At 55.4% G+C, this 20,803-nt stretch overlaps 1 protein-coding gene across 1 annotated transcript; it reads right to left on the bottom strand.

Annotated features, from left to right (window-relative positions):
- Positions 1-3,144: 3,144 nt before the first annotated feature.
- On the bottom strand, positions 3,145-20,334 carry DOK1 (docking protein 1). Its single transcript, XM_084626769.1, has 5 exons — positions 20,191-20,334; positions 13,210-13,506; positions 8,987-9,092; positions 8,210-8,382; positions 3,145-4,789 (listed from the first exon to the last, which is right to left on the bottom strand). Exons 1-5 carry the CDS (start codon positions 20,251-20,253, stop codon positions 3,677-3,679), a joined length of 1,752 nt encoding a protein of 583 aa, XP_084482895.1. The 5' UTR covers positions 20,254-20,334; the 3' UTR covers positions 3,145-3,676.
- Between the last annotated feature and the right edge of the window lie 469 nt (positions 20,335-20,803).

Here is a 20,803-nt window from a genome sequence, read left to right as displayed (position 1 = left end):
ACGAGGAAAGTGGGTGGAGGAGCTGCCAGCTTCAAATCATTTCTGCTGCAGAAAGAAAAACATAAATCTCACTCTGTAAAACCTGGTGTTAGCCCTTCTTCCCCCTTACACTCCAAGACATGTTCCTCAAGTAAAGCAGCTGGCTACCTTCAGCATGACCCTAAGTTCCTTGGTGCAGGGTCGGCGTCTCCTTTCTCTCTGCAAAGCACCCAGACCACATGTTCAGAGAGAATCATGGCTGCTGGCCCCATGAACAACTGCACCAGTGGGCTGCTAACTTTTTTGGCATCTTTGGAACAGGTTATTTCTCCCCCAGACTGAGCAGAAATTAGTTGAAGTGGGAGGAGGCAGAAGCCACTTCCTACCATATTTTAATTTTAACTAGGGCTGAAGTAGCTTTAAATAGAAGACAGGAAACCAGACTACGTATATGCAACTCAGGACCGTGCTCCCAGGCTCAGAGTTTAGCAGAGTTCTCCTGCGTACAAAGACAGAAACAGCTCTTACAACCATACAAAGGGAAACCAATGCCTTCTCTAAATGAGCACTGAGACCTGATGGAAAAATCTGCAGAGCAACACTCCTGCCACTGATATAGAGTCATAGACTCCAAGGTCAGAAGGGATCATTACTATCATCTTCTGACCTCCTGTATAACAGGTCAGAGACCTGACCCAAAATAATGCCTAGAGCAGATCTTTAAGAAAAACAGCCAGTCTCAATGTAAAAATTGTTAAATGATGGAGAATCCACCTACACCCTTGGTAAATTGTTTCCATGGTTAAATACCCTTACTGTAAAATTACACCTCATTGCCAGGCTGAATTTGTCTAACTTCAACTTCCAGCCATTGGATTGCATTATACATTTCTCTGTTAGATAGAAGAGTCCATTACTAAATATTGTTCCCCATGTAAAAAGAAAAGGAGTACTTGTGGCACCTTAAAGACTAACCAATTTATTTGAGCATGAGCTTTCGTGAGCTACAGCTCCCTTCATCGGATGCATACTGTGGAAACTGCAGAAGACATTATATACACACAGAGACCATGAAACAATACCTCCTCCCACCCCACTCTCCTGCTGGTAATAGCTTATCTAAAGTGATCATCAAGTTGGGCCATTTCCAGCACAAATCCAGGTTTTCTCACCCTCCGCCCCCCCCCTCCCAAACTCACTCTCCTGCTGGTAATAGCAAAACAAATAACAAAATAGTGAGTTTGTGGGGGGGGGGGGTGGAGGGTGAGAAAACCTGGATTTCTGCTGGAAATGGCCCAACTTGATGATCACTTTAGATAAGCTATTACCAGCAGGAGAGTGGGGTGGGAGGAGGTATTGTTTCATGGTCTCTGTGTATATAATGTCTTCTGCAGTTTCCACAGTATGCATCCGATGAAGTGAGCTGTAGCTCACGAAAGCTCATGCTCAAATAAATTGGTTAGTCTTTAAGGTGCCACAAGTACTCCTTTTCTTTTTGCGAATACAGACTAACACGGCTGTTACTCTGAACTCTGTTCCCCATGTAGATACTTCTAGACTGGGATCAAGTCATCTCTTAACTTTCTCTCTGTTAAGCTAAATAGATTGAGCTCCTTGAATTTTTCACTATAAGACAGGTGTTCTAATCCTTTAATCATTCTCATTGCTCTTCTCTGAACCCTCTCCAATTTATCAACAGCCTTCTTGAAATGTGGACAGCAGAACTGGATGCAATATTGCAGCAGTGGTCCCATCAGTGCTAAATACAGAGGTAAAATAACCTCTCTGTTCCTACTCTCTACTCCCATTTATGCATTCCAGGCTCACATTAGCTCTTTTGGCTACAGTGCCGCACTGGGAGGTTATGGTCAGCTGATTATCCACCATGACCCCAAATCTTTTTCAGAGTCACTGGTTCCCAGGAACGAATCCCCCATCCTGTATGTATGGCCTGCATTCTTTGTTTCTAGATGTACACATTTATATTTAGCCATATTAAAATACAGTGTTTGCTTGTGCACGGCTTACCAAGCGAGCCAGCTTGCTCTGTCCAGTGACCCATCCACTCCATTATTTACCACTCCCCCAAGCGTTGCATCATTCTCTCATAATGAAGATGGGACTTGGCCAAGGTACCGCAGGCCCCTGATGTAACAAAGAGTACAGGGAAAAGGGCCAGCTGTCCCTCCACTCAGCAGTCCAGGGGCTTCCCCCACTCCTTTCTCACCAGCCCACACCGTGCCCAGCTGCTGCACAGCTCCACAGGAGCACAGAGCAGAACCCAACTCATACTATTCTCCACCCCATCCCTTATGCAGCCAGTCAGCTTTCTTGGCATCAGCTGCCCATTGTGTTGAGGTCACACTGAGCTGCCCAGCGACGCTGGGTCCGTTTGCTGAGTGGATACTGTTAAATTGGGCCCTGAGAAGGCGCATGCCGAGTTCAGATTAAACCCTCCACTGTGTGTTACTTCGTATCAGTCAACCCTGAATCCCAGCAGTGCCTGCCAGTGTGCTGCCTCCCCCCCCCCCCCCCCCCGAGGTCAGTCCCTCAAATTCCTCACGGGCTCCTCTGGGCTCAGCTCCTCTCAATACCTTTGTGCCATCTGCAGATTCACACGTCCATTTTCCAGCTTGTTAATAAATATCTGAAACCCCAGTCTGCCCCCTGGGGCCCTGCTGTGACCCTTCGGCTCTGATGGAAACGGACCATCAATCCCTGCTCTGTTCTGAGCCTTCTGCTCCAGGGCAGAGCTTCGCCCTCACCCCACAGCGACTGGTCCCTCACCAGCCTCCTGTGAGAGGTTTTGTCAAGGGCCTTTTGACAGTCTAACTTACAATTTTATAATGCTATTTCATTATCATTTCAACTGCCTTCCCCTGCTGGAAGTCCAACAGCTCTAACTCCCAGGACCCTCCAGTACCTTCTGTGAAGATGGAGCCAATATTTTCTCCTCTCCAGTGCAGCTGTTGCTTTAATAAGACTGCACGGACTTGCACATGCAAATGAGCATGTATGTGCCACTCACAATGTTCCAGGACAAACCTGGCCTCTTTCCTTCGCCCAGAGGTACAGCACCCCTGGGAGCCTGACACAACATCTCTCCCCCCTCTAAGAACAGGCGTATGACACAGCATCCCGCCTCAAACATGCCACACGTACAGATTCTTCCATTTTAAAATTTAAGATTTTAATATCAAAATAAAATTTTTAGAAAAATATTTTTGGGATAGGGTGCCGGGGTGCACAGCCTGCTACCGCTGTGGGCCACAGAGACAGTCTGAAGGGAGCTGAGGAGCATTTCAGCAGCAAAAGGCCCCCGTGGAGACCCACATGCCCAGGAATCGCATGATCCCAGAGTCATCATGTCCAGATACCATGGTGATGGGTGCACTAGAGATAACAGCTCTGTCCTCCCCTGCCAAAATGTTACGTGGTAAAGGAGCCAATCCCAGCACATAGGTACCAGTCAAATGTTTCTCCCCATCACCGACCATAGCGTCCTCCAGGGAAAGTCTCCTGGGAATCTCCCAACCTCCTGCTTGGCACAGAAGGATGAGCGGCCACCAGCTAGCTCACAAGGCAGAGGGTGACAGGCCCCGGGCCCATCCTGCAGAGACCCAGAGAAGACAGCACCCTGCATGACTCCTGCCGGAGTCTGGGCCCCACGGCCCCTCAGAGGAAGGTGCACAGGAGGCTAGATCTCTCCCAGGTCTTCGTAGATGGGCATTAGAGCTTTCTCATCCACAGACAGTTCCTGCCCTGGCACCCGCAGGGGCTTCAGCACCTGGCTGTACAGCACCTCGTTGTTGTTGTTGTTGTTGTTCAAGCCAGATCTGACACCTGCTTTGTCGGGAGCCAGGTTCACGCGCCATTTGCTGGGCTCTGGGCTCCTCTCAGCGCCTTTGGGAATGAACACGGCTTGGGGCTTGGGGGCAGGGATGGGCTTGGGGCCCTTGGGCCCGGCTTTGTGCTGGAAGGCAGGTACCGAGTAGTCGTCAGTTCTGGGATTGTAGGGATACTCATACCCACCCTTGTCTTCGATGCCCTGCGTGCGCCAGGCCTCACCTGTGGGCCGCGCCTCATCATAGATGGAGGCGTTGGCAGGCACTGGGTGTGGGGCCCGCCCCTCAGGCTCATCATAGATGTGCTCCCTGCATCTCAGCAGCCTCTCAGCTTGGCTGTTCCCCCCTGGCTGCACCTGGTCATACAGGCCTGAGTACAGAGAGCCAGGTTTCCTGAGCTTTGCCTCCTCCTGGGCAGGGCCATGACCCATGGCCCCACCTCCAGGCTTGCTGTCGATGGGGTCTGAGTACAGCGGGTCCAGCCTGGCCCGGATGCCCTTCACTGCATCCATGGGCTCTGAATACAAGCTGGCTGGGTCCTCAGAAGGGGGCACAGCCCTGGGTACCTTGGGCAGTGGGGAGCGTGGGGGCGTGCTGGGGTGAGCAGGCTTGGGTGGCACCGGGGGCTCTGGGAGAGTGCGAGCCTTCAGCAGGGCTATGGTGTCCCTCTCCTCCGGAGCAGAACTGAGCTTCGCTGCCAGCCCAGCTTTGGGCACCATTGGGCCATCCCCCTCGGCAGGCAGCTCAAGGCACAGCGAGTCAGCCAGGGCGTTGCGGATCAGCACCACACCGGGGCAGTCCAAATCCAGGGAGTCGCAGCTCTGCCTGTTCTCCTCTACCTGGGCTTTCTGCTCCCGAATGGAGGCCTCCACTAACCGGAAGATCTCGTTCCCCTGCTTGGTCTCAAATGTGAAGTTCCCAGGGCCAGACTCACAGCGCCTGCCAGCTTCGAAGGAGAACATCACCTGCCGGGGAGAGGTAGAGGGTCAGTGTCCCACCCAGCCCCCAAGAGCCTCCCAGCAGCCCTAAGCCCATGCATGCTGCAGCCCAGGCTGCAGGCACTTAGGCGAAGGGTCAGAGCAGGGCAGATCTCTGGCGTACACAAGAACAGCTCTGTCATCCTCCCCCTGGACTCACATCCTATTCCTGAACCTCAGCCGAGGCTCTAGGGGCAGGTGAACTAGCGTTTGCCCTTCCTGGGGCTCAGTCATCATTCAGAAGAGAGAGCAAGGCACCAGTTCTACTCTCCACCCCATAGCTGCCAAGCCACCCCCGCCTCAAACCCATCTGCCAACTCACCCCTTCCCTGCTGCCCCTAAGAGAGACACCACAGCATGGAGGCACCATCAATCAGGCCCTGTGTAAATCACTTTCTCTCTTCCCCCGCCCCCTCTAAATTCATGGTAGCATCCCAGGGGTTTGAACTTCATGGGAGATGCATGGCCACCCACTGCCCCTAACTGCTGCAATTCTTCCAGCAGCAAGGAGGCAGAAGCAGGTATCCCAGGTCCCATCTCCCTGCTGAGGCCATGGCTGCTTGTGGGGGGGTTAATGAGCTGGTCCCATCCCAGAAAGGGGTGAGATGGCAGTCTGGTCCTACCCTGCGAAGTCAGGGAGGGCAGAAGGGTGGGTGTGTGTCTGTCTGTCTGGAGCCAGCTGCCCAGCCCAGCCAGGGGCAGGGTCTGGCTGGGTCCACACTGAGCTTCAGCCCAGCCTGCTGCTACTTCCTGTCTGTCCAGCTGGCAGGACAAGAGGGCTGTGCTGACAACGTACAACAATTAGCCAGCTCAAACCACAGCAGCGCCTGGCACACCCAGGGGAAACACTGCAGTGCCAACTGATGAGGAGCTGAGACCAGAGAGTCCTGCCCCAGCAGGGGACTGGAGTGAGAATGGGATCTATGGCTCCCACCCCAATCCTCTCATGAGGGGGCCCTGCCCCAGTACCTGCTTGTACTCCAAGCAGCAGATCCACACTTCCCAGCCAGCACTGCAGTGTCTCCCCTGTGTCTGCCAGGGGGCTCTATGGGGCGGGGCAGGGCAGGCCAGGCCAGGGCTCGTAACTGCTATGCATTATCAACCCTGTCCCTGTCTTATAACAGCCAGTGAGGAAGTGAACCCCCTGGGCAACCATATTAGCCCACTACCATAAACTTTCCAACAGTGCAGCAGCAGAAGTGGGTATCCCTGCTCCGTCTCCCTGCTGTTGGCAAAATTCCCGAACTGGCTAATCTCACAACTTTCCTGCAGTCTGTGAAATCGTGGTTCACACAGGGCCTTAGCCATGGGGTCTCCTGAGTGGACCCTGTGACACTGCACTCCATATTCTTCATAGTGATATTATGATATGATTATGGCATAATTCTGATGTATTTTATGCAAGATAGGTCATGTGAAATATTGAAAATGTTATGATTTACTGAATATGATTATCCTATTTGTATGGATGTATCATTTTTGTATCTGAAGTTAGGAATATTGTCTATGTATCTATTACAAATGTGTTTACACATGGGGAACACCCACTAGGCAAGACTGTCAATCTAGATGGCTGGCTGGGAAGGGCCCATTCAAGTTAATGAACAATTTGGGAGAACAATAGGCCTTAGAAGGACTTTATTTCCGGAGGGGGGGTGGGCGGGTTGGGGGGGAGAGGTATCTTCCTGAGGCTGCTACAAATGGCCTCCGAGCAATGGCTCCTGCGGCACTCCAGAGACATGTAACTAGGTCACCTGGTGCTGGACTCCATCTTGGAATACCAGTGTTTTTCCACTGACCAGGTGTGTGAACCAAGCTTTGAGACAAAGGGTTCCCACCATATGCAAAAGCTATTTAAGGCAGGGGAGTGACATCATCAGGGTTCTTCACTGACTCTCTGCCTAAAGAGACTCTTGGAAACACTGAGGAACAAAGACTTAACTGGGTGGAAGAAGTGCTGGACACAGGCTAAAGGAATTTTTAGCCTGTGAAAGGAACACTTGGAGTTTTTAATCTGTAAGCAAGTGCAACTGGCCCCTTAAGAATCTCTGTAGCCTGTCTGAATCATCACTTAGGGTCAGAATTTGTTACTCATATGCAATCTCTTTAGTATATTAAGCTTAGTTTGTGTGTTTTGTTTGTTCGCTAGGTAATCTGCTTTGATTTGTTTGCTATCCCTTATAATCACTTAAAATCTATCTTTTGTAGTTGTTAAACTTATTTTTGCTTTGTCTTCTAAAACCAGTGTCTGAGAGTCATAACCTGGGGCAGAAGCCTGTTCCATACCCTTCTCCACACTGAGGAAGGGGGCGGATTTCATGAGCTTACGCTGAACAGATCTCTGTGCAGCGCAAGACGGTATAATTTTGGGTTTACACTCTGGGGGGGGGGGGAGTGCACTTGAGCAGCTGGGCAGTTCCTTGACTGAAGCCTCCCCAGGCAGAGCTGATTACAGCAGCTGGGTGTACCCCTATCTGTATGTGTGCTGAAGCCTGGGAGAAGGCTTAGCAGGCTGATCACAGTGGTACAGTGTAAAGGGAGCCCAGGCTGGTGGGTCAGGGGGGCTCAGTGGTACTCCAGTTCCAGATGGCACCCCATGGGGAACCCAGCACAGACCCCCACCCCCTCTCTGCGGCACCACTACGGTCTGGGCCAGCTCGGTGCATCCCCTAGCAAGCCAGCATGCCATGGGAGTGGCACCATTTCAGTACCACACCGAGAGCTGATCCCCTGCAAGACGAGAGGCATCTGCTGAATGAGGTTTTGCAGCTTGGAATCAGCCCGTTTCCCCCTGAGCACACTCATGTTATGCCGGTTCTGTCCCCCAGCCTTGCCCTCTGGCTCATGCCCAGCGTCTCCCAGGCCTGGAGGAGAAGCTGCTCAGATGCTTCCACACAGAGGCTCCACTCAGCAGAGACACAGTCTCCAGTTCGCTCTGGTTGTTCCAGTGGAAACAGCAGCAGCTCATATCAGCTACAGGCTGCAGCACAAGTTCTATCAGCAGCTTCTCTCAGGCAACCACTTCCTCCCCCACCCCAAGGACGCAGAGCCAGGAGCTGCGTGAAGTGTGGGGACAGCCGCACGATGGACCCAGACACACTACAGTCACCTGGGCCGGGGAGGGGAGGGCAGTGACCGTCACAGCACGGGCCCCAGGAGGCAGGAACACCCCCAGCGCAGCCAACCCTCAGCAAATGTTAACCAGGTCCCTTGGCCACTGCTGGCCCCTGCGCCTTCCTGCCAGGCTGCACATAGGGAGCCGCACCAGGTCAGGCCTTGGCACTGCAGCACGCCAGCCCTTTAGTGCCAGACGGCTTGTGGGCTGGGGAGCAGAACACCCTTTCGCTAAGGGAATGGTATTAAGCCAGACAGAGCCCAGGCACTCACCCCGGGTCCTGCCCCACCCACCTTGTCTCGGCCATATCTCCTGAGCAGCCTGTAAGGCCAGGTGTAGAGAGTTTCTTGTGTCCGGGGCTCCTTGAGGATCAAGCTGTCCTGCTCAGCTTTGAGCAGATAGGCCCCTTGCAGCGCACACCTTTCCGCCGCCTCCGTCCTCTGCACCGTCACCCAGAAATCGTTCACTGCCGAGAAAGCCAGTCACTCACAGGGACAGGGCAGGAGAGCCAGCACTCCTGACTCCCAAGGACAGGACAGGGAAATCAGGGACACTCCCAGGACCACAGACAGCACGGGGTGAAGACAGGAAATCCAAGGCCGGCCCCACTTTCCCCTGCACCAAGGGGAGAGTGGGAAAACTAAAATATGCACCGCCCCCAAGAGAGGAGGCCGGCGACACCTGGCCCCTGGGACGGGGGCAGGGAGGGAGGGAGGGGGGGAAGGGAGAGGCCAGCTAGGACAGAGCGGGGGGGAGGGGGCAGCAACACCCAGCCCCCGGGACAGAGATGGGAGCAGGCCAGCAACACACACGGGTCCCCCTATGAGGAGTGCAGCTCAGGGTGAAGCACTGCGGGGAGGAGGGAGGCATCCCAGCTCCAGACGCAGCCCAGTGGGACAGGTCCCGACACCTGCCTGAAGGATGAGACTATCCCAAAGGCCAGGGCAGCTTCATGCCAGGCAGGGAGGGCTGCAACCTCCCCCAGCAGGACCATGCTGGAAACAAACCCAGGATGACCCAGGAGGCAGCCAGCGCCACCAGAGAGGAGCCAAGTGCAGGGCAGACCCTACCGTCCTCCCGCGAGTAGTAAATCGAGTTCACCGCCATCTCCAGGGCTGGCGCCCCCCCATCACACTCCTTGCTGCTCCCAGCCCGGGCTCCATTTGTAGAGTTCCCCTGCAATGCAAAAGAGGCATCAGCACCCAGAACCATACTCCCAGCCGGCCCCCCTGCCCCCTACGGGCCGCCTCGCGGCCGGCCCCCTTACAGGCCACCTTGCAGCCACCTCACCCCCCCTTCCCCCCAAGAGCCACCGTCCGGCCTCCCCACAGTCCGCCTCACAGCCAGCCCCTCCCCACCCCACGTCACAGCCAGCCCCACTCCCACCCCACAGCCAGCTTCACCAGCCCTCCCTCCCCCACAAAGGGCTGCCTCGCAGCCAGCCCCCCATCCCTACCCCATACAGGCCACCTCGCAGCCATCGAACCCTCTGCCCCCATGGGCCGCCTCACAGCCAGCCCGCATCCGTACCCCACAGGCCGCCTTGCAGCCACTTCCTCCCCACGGGCCGCCTCACAGCCGGTCCCCCCTCATGGGTTGCCTCACTGCCAGCTTCCGCTCCCCACGGGTCGCCTCACAACCAGTCCCTCCTCCCCACCCCACGGATCACCTCACAGACCCCCACCTTCGCCCACATGGGCCACCGCACAGCCGGCACCCCTGCCCCACATGGGCTGCCTCACAGCCAGCCCCCAACCCCCCAGACTGCCTCACAGCCAGCCCACTCTGCCCCCGCATCAGCTGCCTCCCACCCATGGTTCACCTCCCACCCATGGTTCACCTCCCACCCAGCCTCACTACTCCAGTCCCACCACATACTCAGCACCCCTGGTTCACCTCAAAGCTCCCCAGGCCGGCCCTGAGGAGGGGGTCAGGTCCCAACCCAAGCACAGGGGCTAGAGCTTTTCCATACACCCAGCCTCCCATCCCACGCAAGTCAGCAGCAAAGAGGAGGAATCTGGGCCAAGGCTAATTGGAAGCAGAGTGGGATGGAAGAGGCTGCTCCCTGCAGGGCTCTCGCAGAGACCCAGCCATGCAGCAGGACGTGGGGGAGGTTTGGGTATCATGTGTCACCCAGATCATGAGCCGAACATTAACAAAGACTTTTCCCCCGGCCACGTCCCAGCGCATCCCACAGTGCTGACAGCACCGACCGGGCCTCCATCGGGCTCAGGGGAGGGCACAGCAGCAACACTGCCCTGGTGGCACTAAAATGTGACCTCCTGGCTTTGGACGCAGTCATGTTGGATCTTGCCTGTACCTCTCTTCGGCTTCCGACACAGCCGCCCCGAGGGGCTTCCGAGCAGCCTGAGTGAACCAGCTGGTGGAGATGCTGTCCACTGTACTCGTGCCTGTCACCACTCTCCAGCAGAGCTCAGCACAACCATAGGCAACGGCTTCTCTTCCCCCAGGCCAAATGCAAGTGCAGGCTCCGGAGCAACGTGTTCAGGTGGTTTCTTGAGGGACTATATTCAGGGCAAGCTGAGCTCGCTCTCCGTGGCTCAGCACGAGGGACCCCATCACAAGTGTGAAATGGAAACTCCAAGCGGGCTCACAAACCACCCTGACGTTGCCCGGTTTCTGCCCACGCAGAGAGACATTCCCAGCACCACTGCAAACAGTCCCTGCCACTCACAGAGGGGAAGCAAGCATTTCTAGATTTAACAGATGGAGAACTGAAAGTGCAGGTCACATGCTACTGGCAGTGGCAGAGCCCCACTTTGCCGGAGGGGCTCTTGTCAGGGGTTTGCACAGGGGCACGGCTGTGGGTGTCATCACACAAGCACCGAGAAACCCTGCGCACCATGGTGACAGGCACAGGGACTGCACTAAGGGGGTGGCTCGTTCCAGTGTTAACACTAACGCACAGTGACCAACTGTACAAGCCAGGCTTCGGACCTGTGCTGAACCCTACTGCTCCAGGCTGTGGCACACGGGATTAGACCGCCGAGCGTATGATATTCCGGGGAGCCAGGCTGCTGCAGTGTCTGCGGATCAATATCACTCCTAGGGCTTGATTCACAGGGATAAAGGCTAGATGGGTCCATTAGATCATCTCGTCTGACCTCCTGTGTATCACTGGCCATTACATGTCACCCAGTTACCCAGCCTTCTGCTGAGCCCAGTCACCTGCGCTTGGCTAATTCATCTTCCAGAAAGGCCTCCAGTCGGGATTTCAAAACATGCCTTGCAGACTTAAGGAGCTCAACCTGTTTAGCTTAAATCTCTCATGGTGAGGCATTTTCTCGAGCTCTCAAATACTTTTTGTGGCTTTTCTCTGTAACCTCTCCAATTTTTCAACCTTCTTTTTAATAATGGTTTCAGAGTAGCAGCCGTGTTAGTCTGTATTCGCAAAAAGAAAATGAGTACGAAAGCTTATGCTCAAATAAATTGGTTAGTCTCTAAGGTGCCACAAGTCCTCCTTTCTTGTTTTTGTTTTTTAATACTGGATGCTGTGTTCCCACACTGGCCTCTCCAGTGCTGTCTCCCTGCTCCCCTCCTTCACATACACAGATCCCATCAGCCGGTTGGCCACAGCAGTGCACTGGGAACTCATGTTCTGTGCTTGTTCACGCTGACTCCTAAACCCTTTTCAGAGAGGCTGCTTCCCAGGATGCAGTCCCCCAACCCAGAAGTGACTGTAAATCCCTGTGTGAGCAGAGTAAGGAGGTGAAGTAGCGCTGCTCTGTGATAATAAACACACACAATGTGATAAGCAGGCTACTGGAAGAGGACTGTGTTTAGTTACATGGGGCACTGTAAGCACAACTGGCAGTGAGGAAGAAGAATGGCGGCTCAGGATAATAGCCCTCACGTGAGAGAGAGTTCAAGGTACAATACGCGACCCATTAACTTCTAAGGTTTTTCCTCCGCCCTGCCCAACCTCAAAGCTGGTTTTGTCCACAAGGGCCAAAGCTGGGAACCCAGACAAACACAAAAGGGCTGCAGCAGGGTTTAAAAAGGGTGTCTCCCTCTCTGGGGGGCAAGGAGAGAAGGATGCTGGGGGGAACGAGAGGGAGATGGGGACGCCATGGGCTGTCTGGAGATCATAGGCCTGTCTAGCTCACCATTGCAAGATGGCCAGGATTTAGATAAGATACACACATGCAGATTGTTGTTTTAAAACCCCCTTTTTCTCTAATGTTCTGTTCCTAAGCAGGCTATCTGGTCTCGGTATTCACCACTGGTCACAGATCCCCGAAGGGAGAGTCGCAGGTGCTGCACCCAGCCAGACCTACTGAGTAAGCAGAATTAATAGACCAGGCCTTGGGCTGCAGTAGCATGCGTAGGAGAGGGAGACCTGCTGAATTTCACTCCAGGAGCAGTGACGGCACAAGGCCTGACATCTGAGGGCACGCCCTGAGAGACCACCCAGGGGACAGAGGAGCAGCTGCCAGCGTTCAGGGCACAGTTATGGCTGTCCAGGCAGCAGTGGAGAGGTTTGTTTTGCTGGCCTACAGGGAGGGGTCAGGACTACAGGAGTCACTTCAGCCTGGGGCCTTGGCTTCCATTTTTTCCAAGGGCAAGGCAGGGTGCCGTGGGGAGGCTGCTGTAAATGCCACGCTGCAGCCTTAGCTTGGCACTAGAGACTAGTTCTGGCTGCACCTTTGGGTTGCGAAGAGATTGAAGGGGGAGCAGAAAATGGAGCCTGCGGGAGCTCCAGGCACTGGGGGGCTGCACGGCAGAGCGTACAGAGGGGCATCCAGGTGGGCAGCTTGGCCCAAACCTCCATGGAATGGGCACCTCGCTAGCACTTCCCCACCATGCAGGCAGGATAGTCTATCCCAGCATGATGTTCCCTGGGACATGGGGCTCCCCAATGACCCACATCCCAAAACACTGCTGGCTCCCTCCCCAGCACAGCAAGGTCTCTGCCACTACCAGCCACTGAGGGTGGGGAGATCAGAGAGGAAACCTCCAGAGGTGCCTGAGTCTCCCCCAGCAGGCGCTCGCTGGACACCACCCACAACAGGATGCCATCCAGCACCCGTGCCACCAGGCTCACATGGCTGTGGCCAGAGGCAGCACAGGCCTGGTCCCCATGGACGTGGGGCAGAACACGTTGAGGGTCCCCTCTCCATGGGTTGGGGGTGTTCCCATCATGGCATACAGTCCTGATGGGTGGACAATGGGTGTGCTCCCAGAAAAGAGAGGTCTGAGTGGCAGGACCCCCCAAACACACAGATGGGAGCAGAGGGGAACAGGCCAGCCCCCCTCATCTGGCGGCACTCACCGAAAAGGCGATCTCACACAGCTTCTCCACCCACTCAGCGCTCTGCTCCTTCTCTGCAGCAAACAGGTAGCTTCTGTCGCTGGTCTCCAAGCGGAAAACAGCCGTGCTGTCCTTGGGACCGCTCTCTGGTACGGGCGCCACGCTAACACAGTCCGCCAGGCGGATGATCTTCTTGTCCAGCCGCTTGGTGCTGAGTTTCTCGGCTGGAGCTCCTGGGTCCTTGCAGTCAAAAAATTCCAGGCGGGCGACCCCGTGTTGGCTGGCTGGGTACAGCACAAACCAGTTCTTCTTCCATCTCTGCAAAGGCAGCACAGCAAGGTCAGTACAATGGCCTCTGCCCCCCACACCCAGCCCCAAAAGTCTGTGACCTGCCTGTATGGGGTAAGGACTCCCCCACTCTTGGTGTAGCTCTGACTGGGAGAGCAGCTCGCACTCAAGCCATGGGGAGATTCCAGCCTGACGCAGAACCTGAGGTCCGCGGGGAGCACAGCAGGCTTCGATCCCAAGACCCTCTGGGCTGCCAGGGACAGGGAGCCAGGGGCTGACCCGCACTCCTCCCGGCTGCCAGGAGCTGCAGGCACCAGCATTTCCCCAGTTCCACCGTCCCCAAAGTGACCAGCCACAGACCTGCATAGGGCGGGTGCCGGAGGCCTCAACTCTGTGGTGGCTTCTTCAGAGAGACCAGATAAGGGCCCAAGAGCCGGACCGGGGCAGTGGGGGAGGAGCAGGCGGGGCACTGAACTGGGGAGACTTGGGGGGGACTGTCCAAGCAGAGTTGAGCGAAGGGGGAATCTCTCTCCGCACATGGCAAGTGGCAGTGCTGAGGCCCGGGCCTGGACTGCGTGCGCTGGGTCAGCCAGGTCCAAGCCACAGGAACTATGGTTAGCACACGCAGCAGCTGAGGGCGGCCTGCGGAGGCTCAGCAGGAACTTGGCCTGCTGGATCCAGCTTCCCCCTCGCAGACCTGCCCACCCCACACACGCAGCCTGCTCAGCGACAAGGGCTATGCACGCGGCCTGCAGCGGGCTGCAATTCCAGCAGTGCCAGGTGTGCCCGGCCCGGAGAGCTCACCCCGTGGTGACACGCTCCCTGCCCGGTCCAGGCCCTCTGGGCACAGCAGCCTCCAGGAGGTTGGCAGAGTGGCACCAGCTGCACCGGCTCCAGGGTCTGGACCTTTGGGGATGGTCAGCATTTCCCCTCTCTCCAGAGGGCCACCCTGATCCGGACCCTTTCTAGCCTCTAACTGACTCACAGAGAAGGAGCTCCAGCTCCCCAACCAACCCCAAGCTGGGGCAGGGAGGAATACACCCCAGGCAACCACTGCCCTCAGCCCTCCCTGCACAGGAGCCCCCAGTCATGCCCCCATCCCCAGCCTGCAGATGGGGCAGGATCTCAGGGCTTCTTCGGCTCATTGTGTCACTGTACCCTGCCCCACAGCCCACGCTCCCTGCCCTCCTCCCTGCACTCCCAGCCCCCTCCTATCCCTGCTGCTGACTCTCAGGAAAGGAAGAGGAAGTATCTGTGTCCTCACTTGCTTCCTGCCAAACTTCCCCAAATCATCAGGCACCCAGCATGAGAACCGGGGGAGGGGCAGGGGAGAATGAAACCCACACAAGCCGCCAGAGTCCCCCATCGGCACCATGAACGCATAGTCACAGCTTCAGACACCTAGCCTGGGGAGGGACAAGGGGTCACCTATCCCTCGGGGGCTGGGGCAGGTGCTGCATGGTCTTAGCACAGAGAGGTGTCCTGGACCAGGAAGCCAGTTATACCACAGGCTGCTGTCTCCTGTTGCCCCTCAGGCCCCATATTTCTGCATCCAGGGGCTAGCTTCTGCTGCCTCCAACAGACCCTGCCCCCCATAGGCTCTGCTCCAGCAAGTTGAGCCAACAGCCCCTATCACGGCCTCTGCAACAGATGGGGCGTCAGACAGGCAGAACATTCTTGGGGGGGGTCCCCCATTGGTACAACCTGCAACCCTTTGCTCCTATGGGGCCAGAGTTTATTGCCCTTCAAGAACAGGGCACAAAACCAACAGGATCTACTGACCCTTGCTCCTACATAGCCCACGGCTGATGATTTTAGAGACCTCTCATCTCCCCCCTTCGTCGCCTCTTTTCCAAGCTGAACAGTCCCTGGCTTCTTCATCTCTCCTCCTACGGAAGCTGCTCCATCCCCCTCATTATTTTTGTTGCCCTTCTCTCTACTTCTTCCAGTTCCAATATACCTTTTTTGAGATGGGGTGACCAGAACTAAATGCAATATTCAAGGTGTGGTAGTACCATGGCTTTATATAGTGCCATTATGATATTTTCTGTCTTATTAGTTATCCTTTTCCTAATGTTCCTAACATTGGTTTCAGAGTAGCAGCCGTGTTAGTCTGTATTCGCAAAAAGAAAAGGAGGACTTGTGGCACCTTAGAGACTAACCAATTTATTAGAGCATAAGCTTTCGTGAGCTACAGCTCACGAGGAAGTGAGCTGTAGCTCACGAAAGCTTATGCTCTAATAAATTGGTTAGTCTCTAAGGTGCCACAAGTCCTCCTTTTCTTGTTCCTAACATTGTTAGCTTTTTTGACTGCCGCGGCACATTGAGAGGATGTTTTCAGAGAACTATCCACAACGACTCCAAGATCTCTTTCTTAAGTAATAATAGCTAATTTAGATCCCCCCCCAAACTTGTTATGTATCATTGAAATGTTTTCCAAGGTGCATTACTTTGCATTTATCAACATTGAATTTCATCTGCCATTGTGTTGCCCAGTCACCCAGTTTTGTGAGATCCCTTTGTAGCTCTTCCCAGTCAGCTTTGGACTTAACTATTTTGAGTAGTTTTGCCACCTCGCTATTTACCCCTTTTTCCAGATCATTGACGAATATGTTGACTAGGACTGGTCCCAGTACAGACCCTGAGGGACACCACTATCTACCTCTCTCCATTCTGAAAACTGACCATTTATTCCTACCCTTTGTTTCCTATCTTTTAACGAGTTACTGATCCATAAGAGGACCATCCTTCTTATCCCAGGACTCTTTACTTTGGTTAAGAACCTTTGGTGAAGGACCTTGTCAGAGGCTTTCTGAGAGTCCAAGAACACTATATCCACTCTAAGGTGCCACAAGTACTCCTGTCCTTTTTGCGGATACAGATTAACACGTCTGCTACTCTGAAAACTATATCCACTGGATCATGCTCATCAACGTCCTTGTTGACTCCCTTAAGGAATTCTAATAGATTGGTGAGACCTGATTTCCCTTTACAAAAGCCATGTTGAATCTTCCCCAACATAATGTCATTATCTATACGTCCCATAATTCTGTTCTTCACTATAGTTTCAACCAATTTGCCTGATACTGAACCTTATAGGCCTGTAATTGCCGGGATCATATCTGGATCCTTTTTTAAAAATTGGTATTTCATTAGCTGTCTTCCAGAAGCTGATTTAATCAATAAGTTACACACCACAGTTAGTAGTTCTGCAATTTCACATTTGAGGTCTTGGATGATACCATCTGGTCCTGGTGACTTATTAGTAATTCATCAATTTGTTCTAAAACCTTCTCTAATGACACCTCAGTCTTGGACAGTTCCTCAGATTTGTCACCAAACAAGAATGGCTCAGGTGTGAAGATCTCCCCCACATCCTCTGCAGCAAAGACCAAAGCAAAGAATTCATTTAGCTTCTCCACAATGGCCTTGTCTCCGTTGTGTGCTCCCAACTTGATGATCACTTTAGATAAGCTATTACCAGCAGGAGAGTGGGGTGGGAGGAGGTATTGTTTCATGGTCTCTGTGTATATAATGTCTTCTGCAGTTTCCACGGTATGCATCCGATGAAGTGAGCTGTAGCTCACGAAAGCTTATGCTCAAATAAATTGGTTAGTCTCTAAGGTGCCACAAGTACTCCTTTTCTTTTTGCGAATACAGACTAACGCGGCTGTTACTCTGAAACTTGATCATTCAGTGGCCACAGTGACTGGATAGGCTTCCTGCTTCTGATGTACTTAAAAACAAAACTTTTTTTTTTAAATGTTAAGTCCACCACTAATTGCTGAGTGGTGCACAGGACAGGGGAAGGGCTTTCTTTATTCCTGACAACCCACAATCCCAGGAGCAATATAGAGAGGACACGGCAAACCAGCCACTCCAAGATCCCAGTGAGGGAATACCACTGCCATGAGTAGAGAGATGGGACAGGGACAGACATCACAGAGCGATCGCAGGACACTCAGCACCCTGGATAGATGGTCCAGCCGGGGCCTGCAGGCTAAGCTATGTAACTGGGTGATGGTCACTGACAACATAAGAACGGTCCTACTGCAGGGGTTGCCAAGCTGTGGCTCCGGAGCCACATGGGCTCTTCAGAAGTTAAAATGCGGCTCCTTGTACAGGCTCCGACTCCGGGGCTGGATCTACAGGCACCAGCTTTCCAGTGTGCCGGGGGGTGCTACTGCTCAACCCCTGGCTCTGCCACAGGCCCTGCCCCCACTCCACCCCTTCCCGCCCCCTCCCCTGAGCCTGCCGTGCCCTCGCTCCTCCCCCTACCCCCCAGAGACTCCTGCATGCCATGAAACAGCTGATCAGGAGGTGAGGGAAGGGAAGGATGGGGCAGGGCTGCCAGTGGGCAGGAGGGGCTGGCAGCGAGGGAGCTGATGGGGGGCTGCTGATGTATTACTGTGGCTCTTTGGCAACGTACATTGGTAAATTCTGGCTCCTTCACAGGCTCAAGTTGGCCACCCCTGCCCTATTGGGTCAGAGCAAAGGTCCATCTAGCCCAGTAACTTGTCTTCCGACAGTGGACAGTGCCAGGTGCCCCAGAGGGAATGAACAGAACAGGTAATCATCAAGTGATCCATCCCCTGTCACCCATTCCCAGCTTCTGGCAAACAGAGGCTAGGGACACCATTCCTGCCCATCCTGGCCAATAGCCATTGATGGACCTATCCTCTATGAGTTTATCTAGTTCTTTTTTTAACCCTGTTATAGTCTTGGCCTTCACAACATCCTCTGGCAAGGAGTTCCACAGGGTGACTGTGAGTTGTGTGAAGAAATACTTCCTTTTATTTGTTTTAAACCTGCTGCCTATTAATTTCATTTGATGACCCCTAGTTCTTGTGTTATGAGAAGTAGTAAACAACACTTCCTTATGTACCTTCTCTATACCAGTCATGATTTTATAGACCTCAATCATATCTCCCCTTAGCTGTCTCTTTTCCAAGCTGAGAAATCCCAGTCTTATTAATCTCTCCTCATACAGAAGCTGTTCCATACCCCTAATCATTTTTGTTTCCCTTTTCTGAACCTTTTCCAGTTCCAATATATCTTTTTTGAAATGCAGCAACCACATCCGCACCCAGTATTCAAGATATGGGCATATCATGTTGCCTCTATATAAATCCATGGTATTTTCTCTCCTATTATCTCTCCCTTTCTTAATGATTCCCAACATTCGTTTCACTTTTTTGACCGCCGCTGCACATTGAGTGGATGATTTCAGAGAACTATCCACAGTGACTTCAAGGTCTCTTTCTTGAGTGGTAACAGCTAATTTAGACCCCATCATTGAATATGTATAGTTGGGATTATGTTTTCCAATGTGCATTACTTTGCATTTATCAACATTAAATTTCATCTGCCATTTTGTTGCCCAGTCGCCCAGTTTTGAGAGCTCCTTTTGTAGCTCTTCGCATTCTGCCTGGGTCTTAACTATCTTTAGTAATTTGGTATCATCTGCAAATTTTGCCACCTCGCTATTACCCCCTTTTCCAGATCATTTATGAATATGTTGAATAGGACTAGTCCCAGAACAGACCCTTCGGAGACACAGCTATTTACCTCTCTCCATTCTGAAAACTGACCATTTATACCTACCCTTTGTTTCCTATCTTTTAATCAGTTACCAATCCATAAGAGCACCTTCTCTCTTATCCCATAGCAGCTTTCTTTGCTTAAGAGCCTTTGGTGAGGAGCCTTGTCAAAGGCTTTCTGAAAATCTAAGTACACTATGTCCACTGGACCCCCTTGGTCCACATGCTTGTTATACAAAGGCTTGTTATACTTTCTCTGCACCAGAGGGGAATGCTCTGGGGTGGCTGGGAAGTAGGAGGGCCAGCAGCCCCAGGAAGGGTGTGGGGCTGGAGTCACATGGGGGTGCTGAGGCAGGTGTCTGCCCCAGGGTGAGAGTGGGGGACACAGAGGCAGGTGTCTGGGGCCCAGCAGGTACCAAGGGTCCCCTGTCTCAGTGAGCGGAGACAGCACCAGAGCCATGGCCACCCCGCAGTGACCCGGGGGAAGGGGGAGTAACATCCTTTTCCCCCCTCTCTGGGGCAGCCCTCAAACTCCATCCCCAGGTCCCCCTACAGACACCCTAGCACCAGCAGGCCCTGCCCCTCCACAGGGGCCTGGCTGGGACAGGGCAGGGCTAGATCCCCGCCCAGCCCAGCCCCACAGAGGAACTGGAGCCCAGGGAGGCTGCTGCTGGGGGAGAGCCCCTCCGCCCCCCACCACTTCACCCCACAGAGCGGCAGCCCCGCACACGGTGCAGGGGTGAGAGCTGCAGGAGGCCCCTGAGCCCCCGGCCTCCGCTCCCAGCTCTGGAGGTGGCGGTTGAAGACAAGGGGGAGGGCTGCGGCAGGCGGGGTTCCCTAAGGCTTAGAGCCCGGGGGGGGGCTCCTGGGCTCTATTCCCGGGGGGGGGGCTCTATTCCCGGGGGGGGGGCTCCTGGGCTCTATTCCCGGGGGGGGGCTCCTGGGCTCTATTCCCGGGGGGGGGGCTCCTGGGCTCTATTCCCGGGGGGGGCTCTATTCCCGGGGGGCACCCCAAACTTCCGGGCTCCACAGCCAGCCGCGAGAGGGGCGCCCGGGCCCCCCCGCGGGCGGAGGGTCGGACCCGCCCAGCCCGGCAGGGGCGACCCCCCCGCGGCGCCCCAGGCTCTGCCCCGAGCCCCGGATCCCAGCTCCCCGCCCAGCCCGGGCTGCCGACCTTAGCCCCGAACTTGTGGCCCTGCTGCACGTAGAGCCGCCCCTCCTTGGCCGCGGGGTCCATCGGGCGGCCCGGGCCCGGCTCGCTCCGGCCGCGGCTTCCTGCTGCACTGCGCGGCCTGGGGCGGGGCCGCGGGGTCTGCGCCCGGCGGGCCGGGGCGGGGCCAGCCGGCGGGGCGGGGCGGGGCCTGCCTCGGGGCGGGGCGGGGCCAGCCGGCGGGGCGGGGCGGGGCCTGCCTCGGGGCGGGGCCGCGGGGTCTGCGCCCGGCGGGGCGGGGCGGGGCCTGCCTCGGGGTGGGGCGGGGCCTGCCTCGGGGCGGGGCCGCGGGGTCTGCGCCCGGCGGGCCGGGGCGGGGCCAGCCGGCGGGGCGGGGCCTGCCTCGGGGCGGGGCGGGGCGGGGCGGGGCCAGCCGGCGGGGCGGGGCCGCGGGGTCTGCGCCCGGCGGGGCGGGGCCTGCCTCGGGGCGGGGCGGGGCCAGCCGGCGGGGCGGGGCGGGGCCTGCTGCGGGGCGGGGCGGGGCCTGCCTCGGGGCGGGGGCCGCGGGGTCTGCGCCCGGCGGGGCGGGGCGGGGCCTGCCTCGGGGTGGGGCGGGGCCTGCCTCGGGGCGGGGCGG

This window comes from Lepidochelys olivacea (assembly GCF_965140295.1).
Source record: "Lepidochelys olivacea isolate rLepOli2 genome assembly, chromosome: 4".
In the NCBI taxonomy this organism is placed as follows: Eukaryota; Metazoa; Chordata; order Testudines; family Cheloniidae; genus Lepidochelys; species Lepidochelys olivacea.
Note: the sequence above shows the minus strand (reverse complement) of the source record. Positions and strands in the feature narration are given on the sequence as shown.

Coding starts and splice junctions, on each gene's coding strand:
- DOK1 (XM_084626769.1), bottom strand. CDS start 20,253: ATGGACCCCGCGGCCAAGGAGGGGCGGCTCTACGTGCAGCAGGGCCAC. Junction 13,507..20,190: donor GCCACAAGTTCGGGGCTAAG/GTCGGCAGCCCG, acceptor CTGCCTTTGCAG/AGATGGAAGAAGAACTGGTT. Junction 9,093..13,209: donor TGTGTGAGATCGCCTTTTCG/GTGAGTGCCGCC, acceptor TTTGCATTGCAG/GGGAACTCTACAAATGGAGC.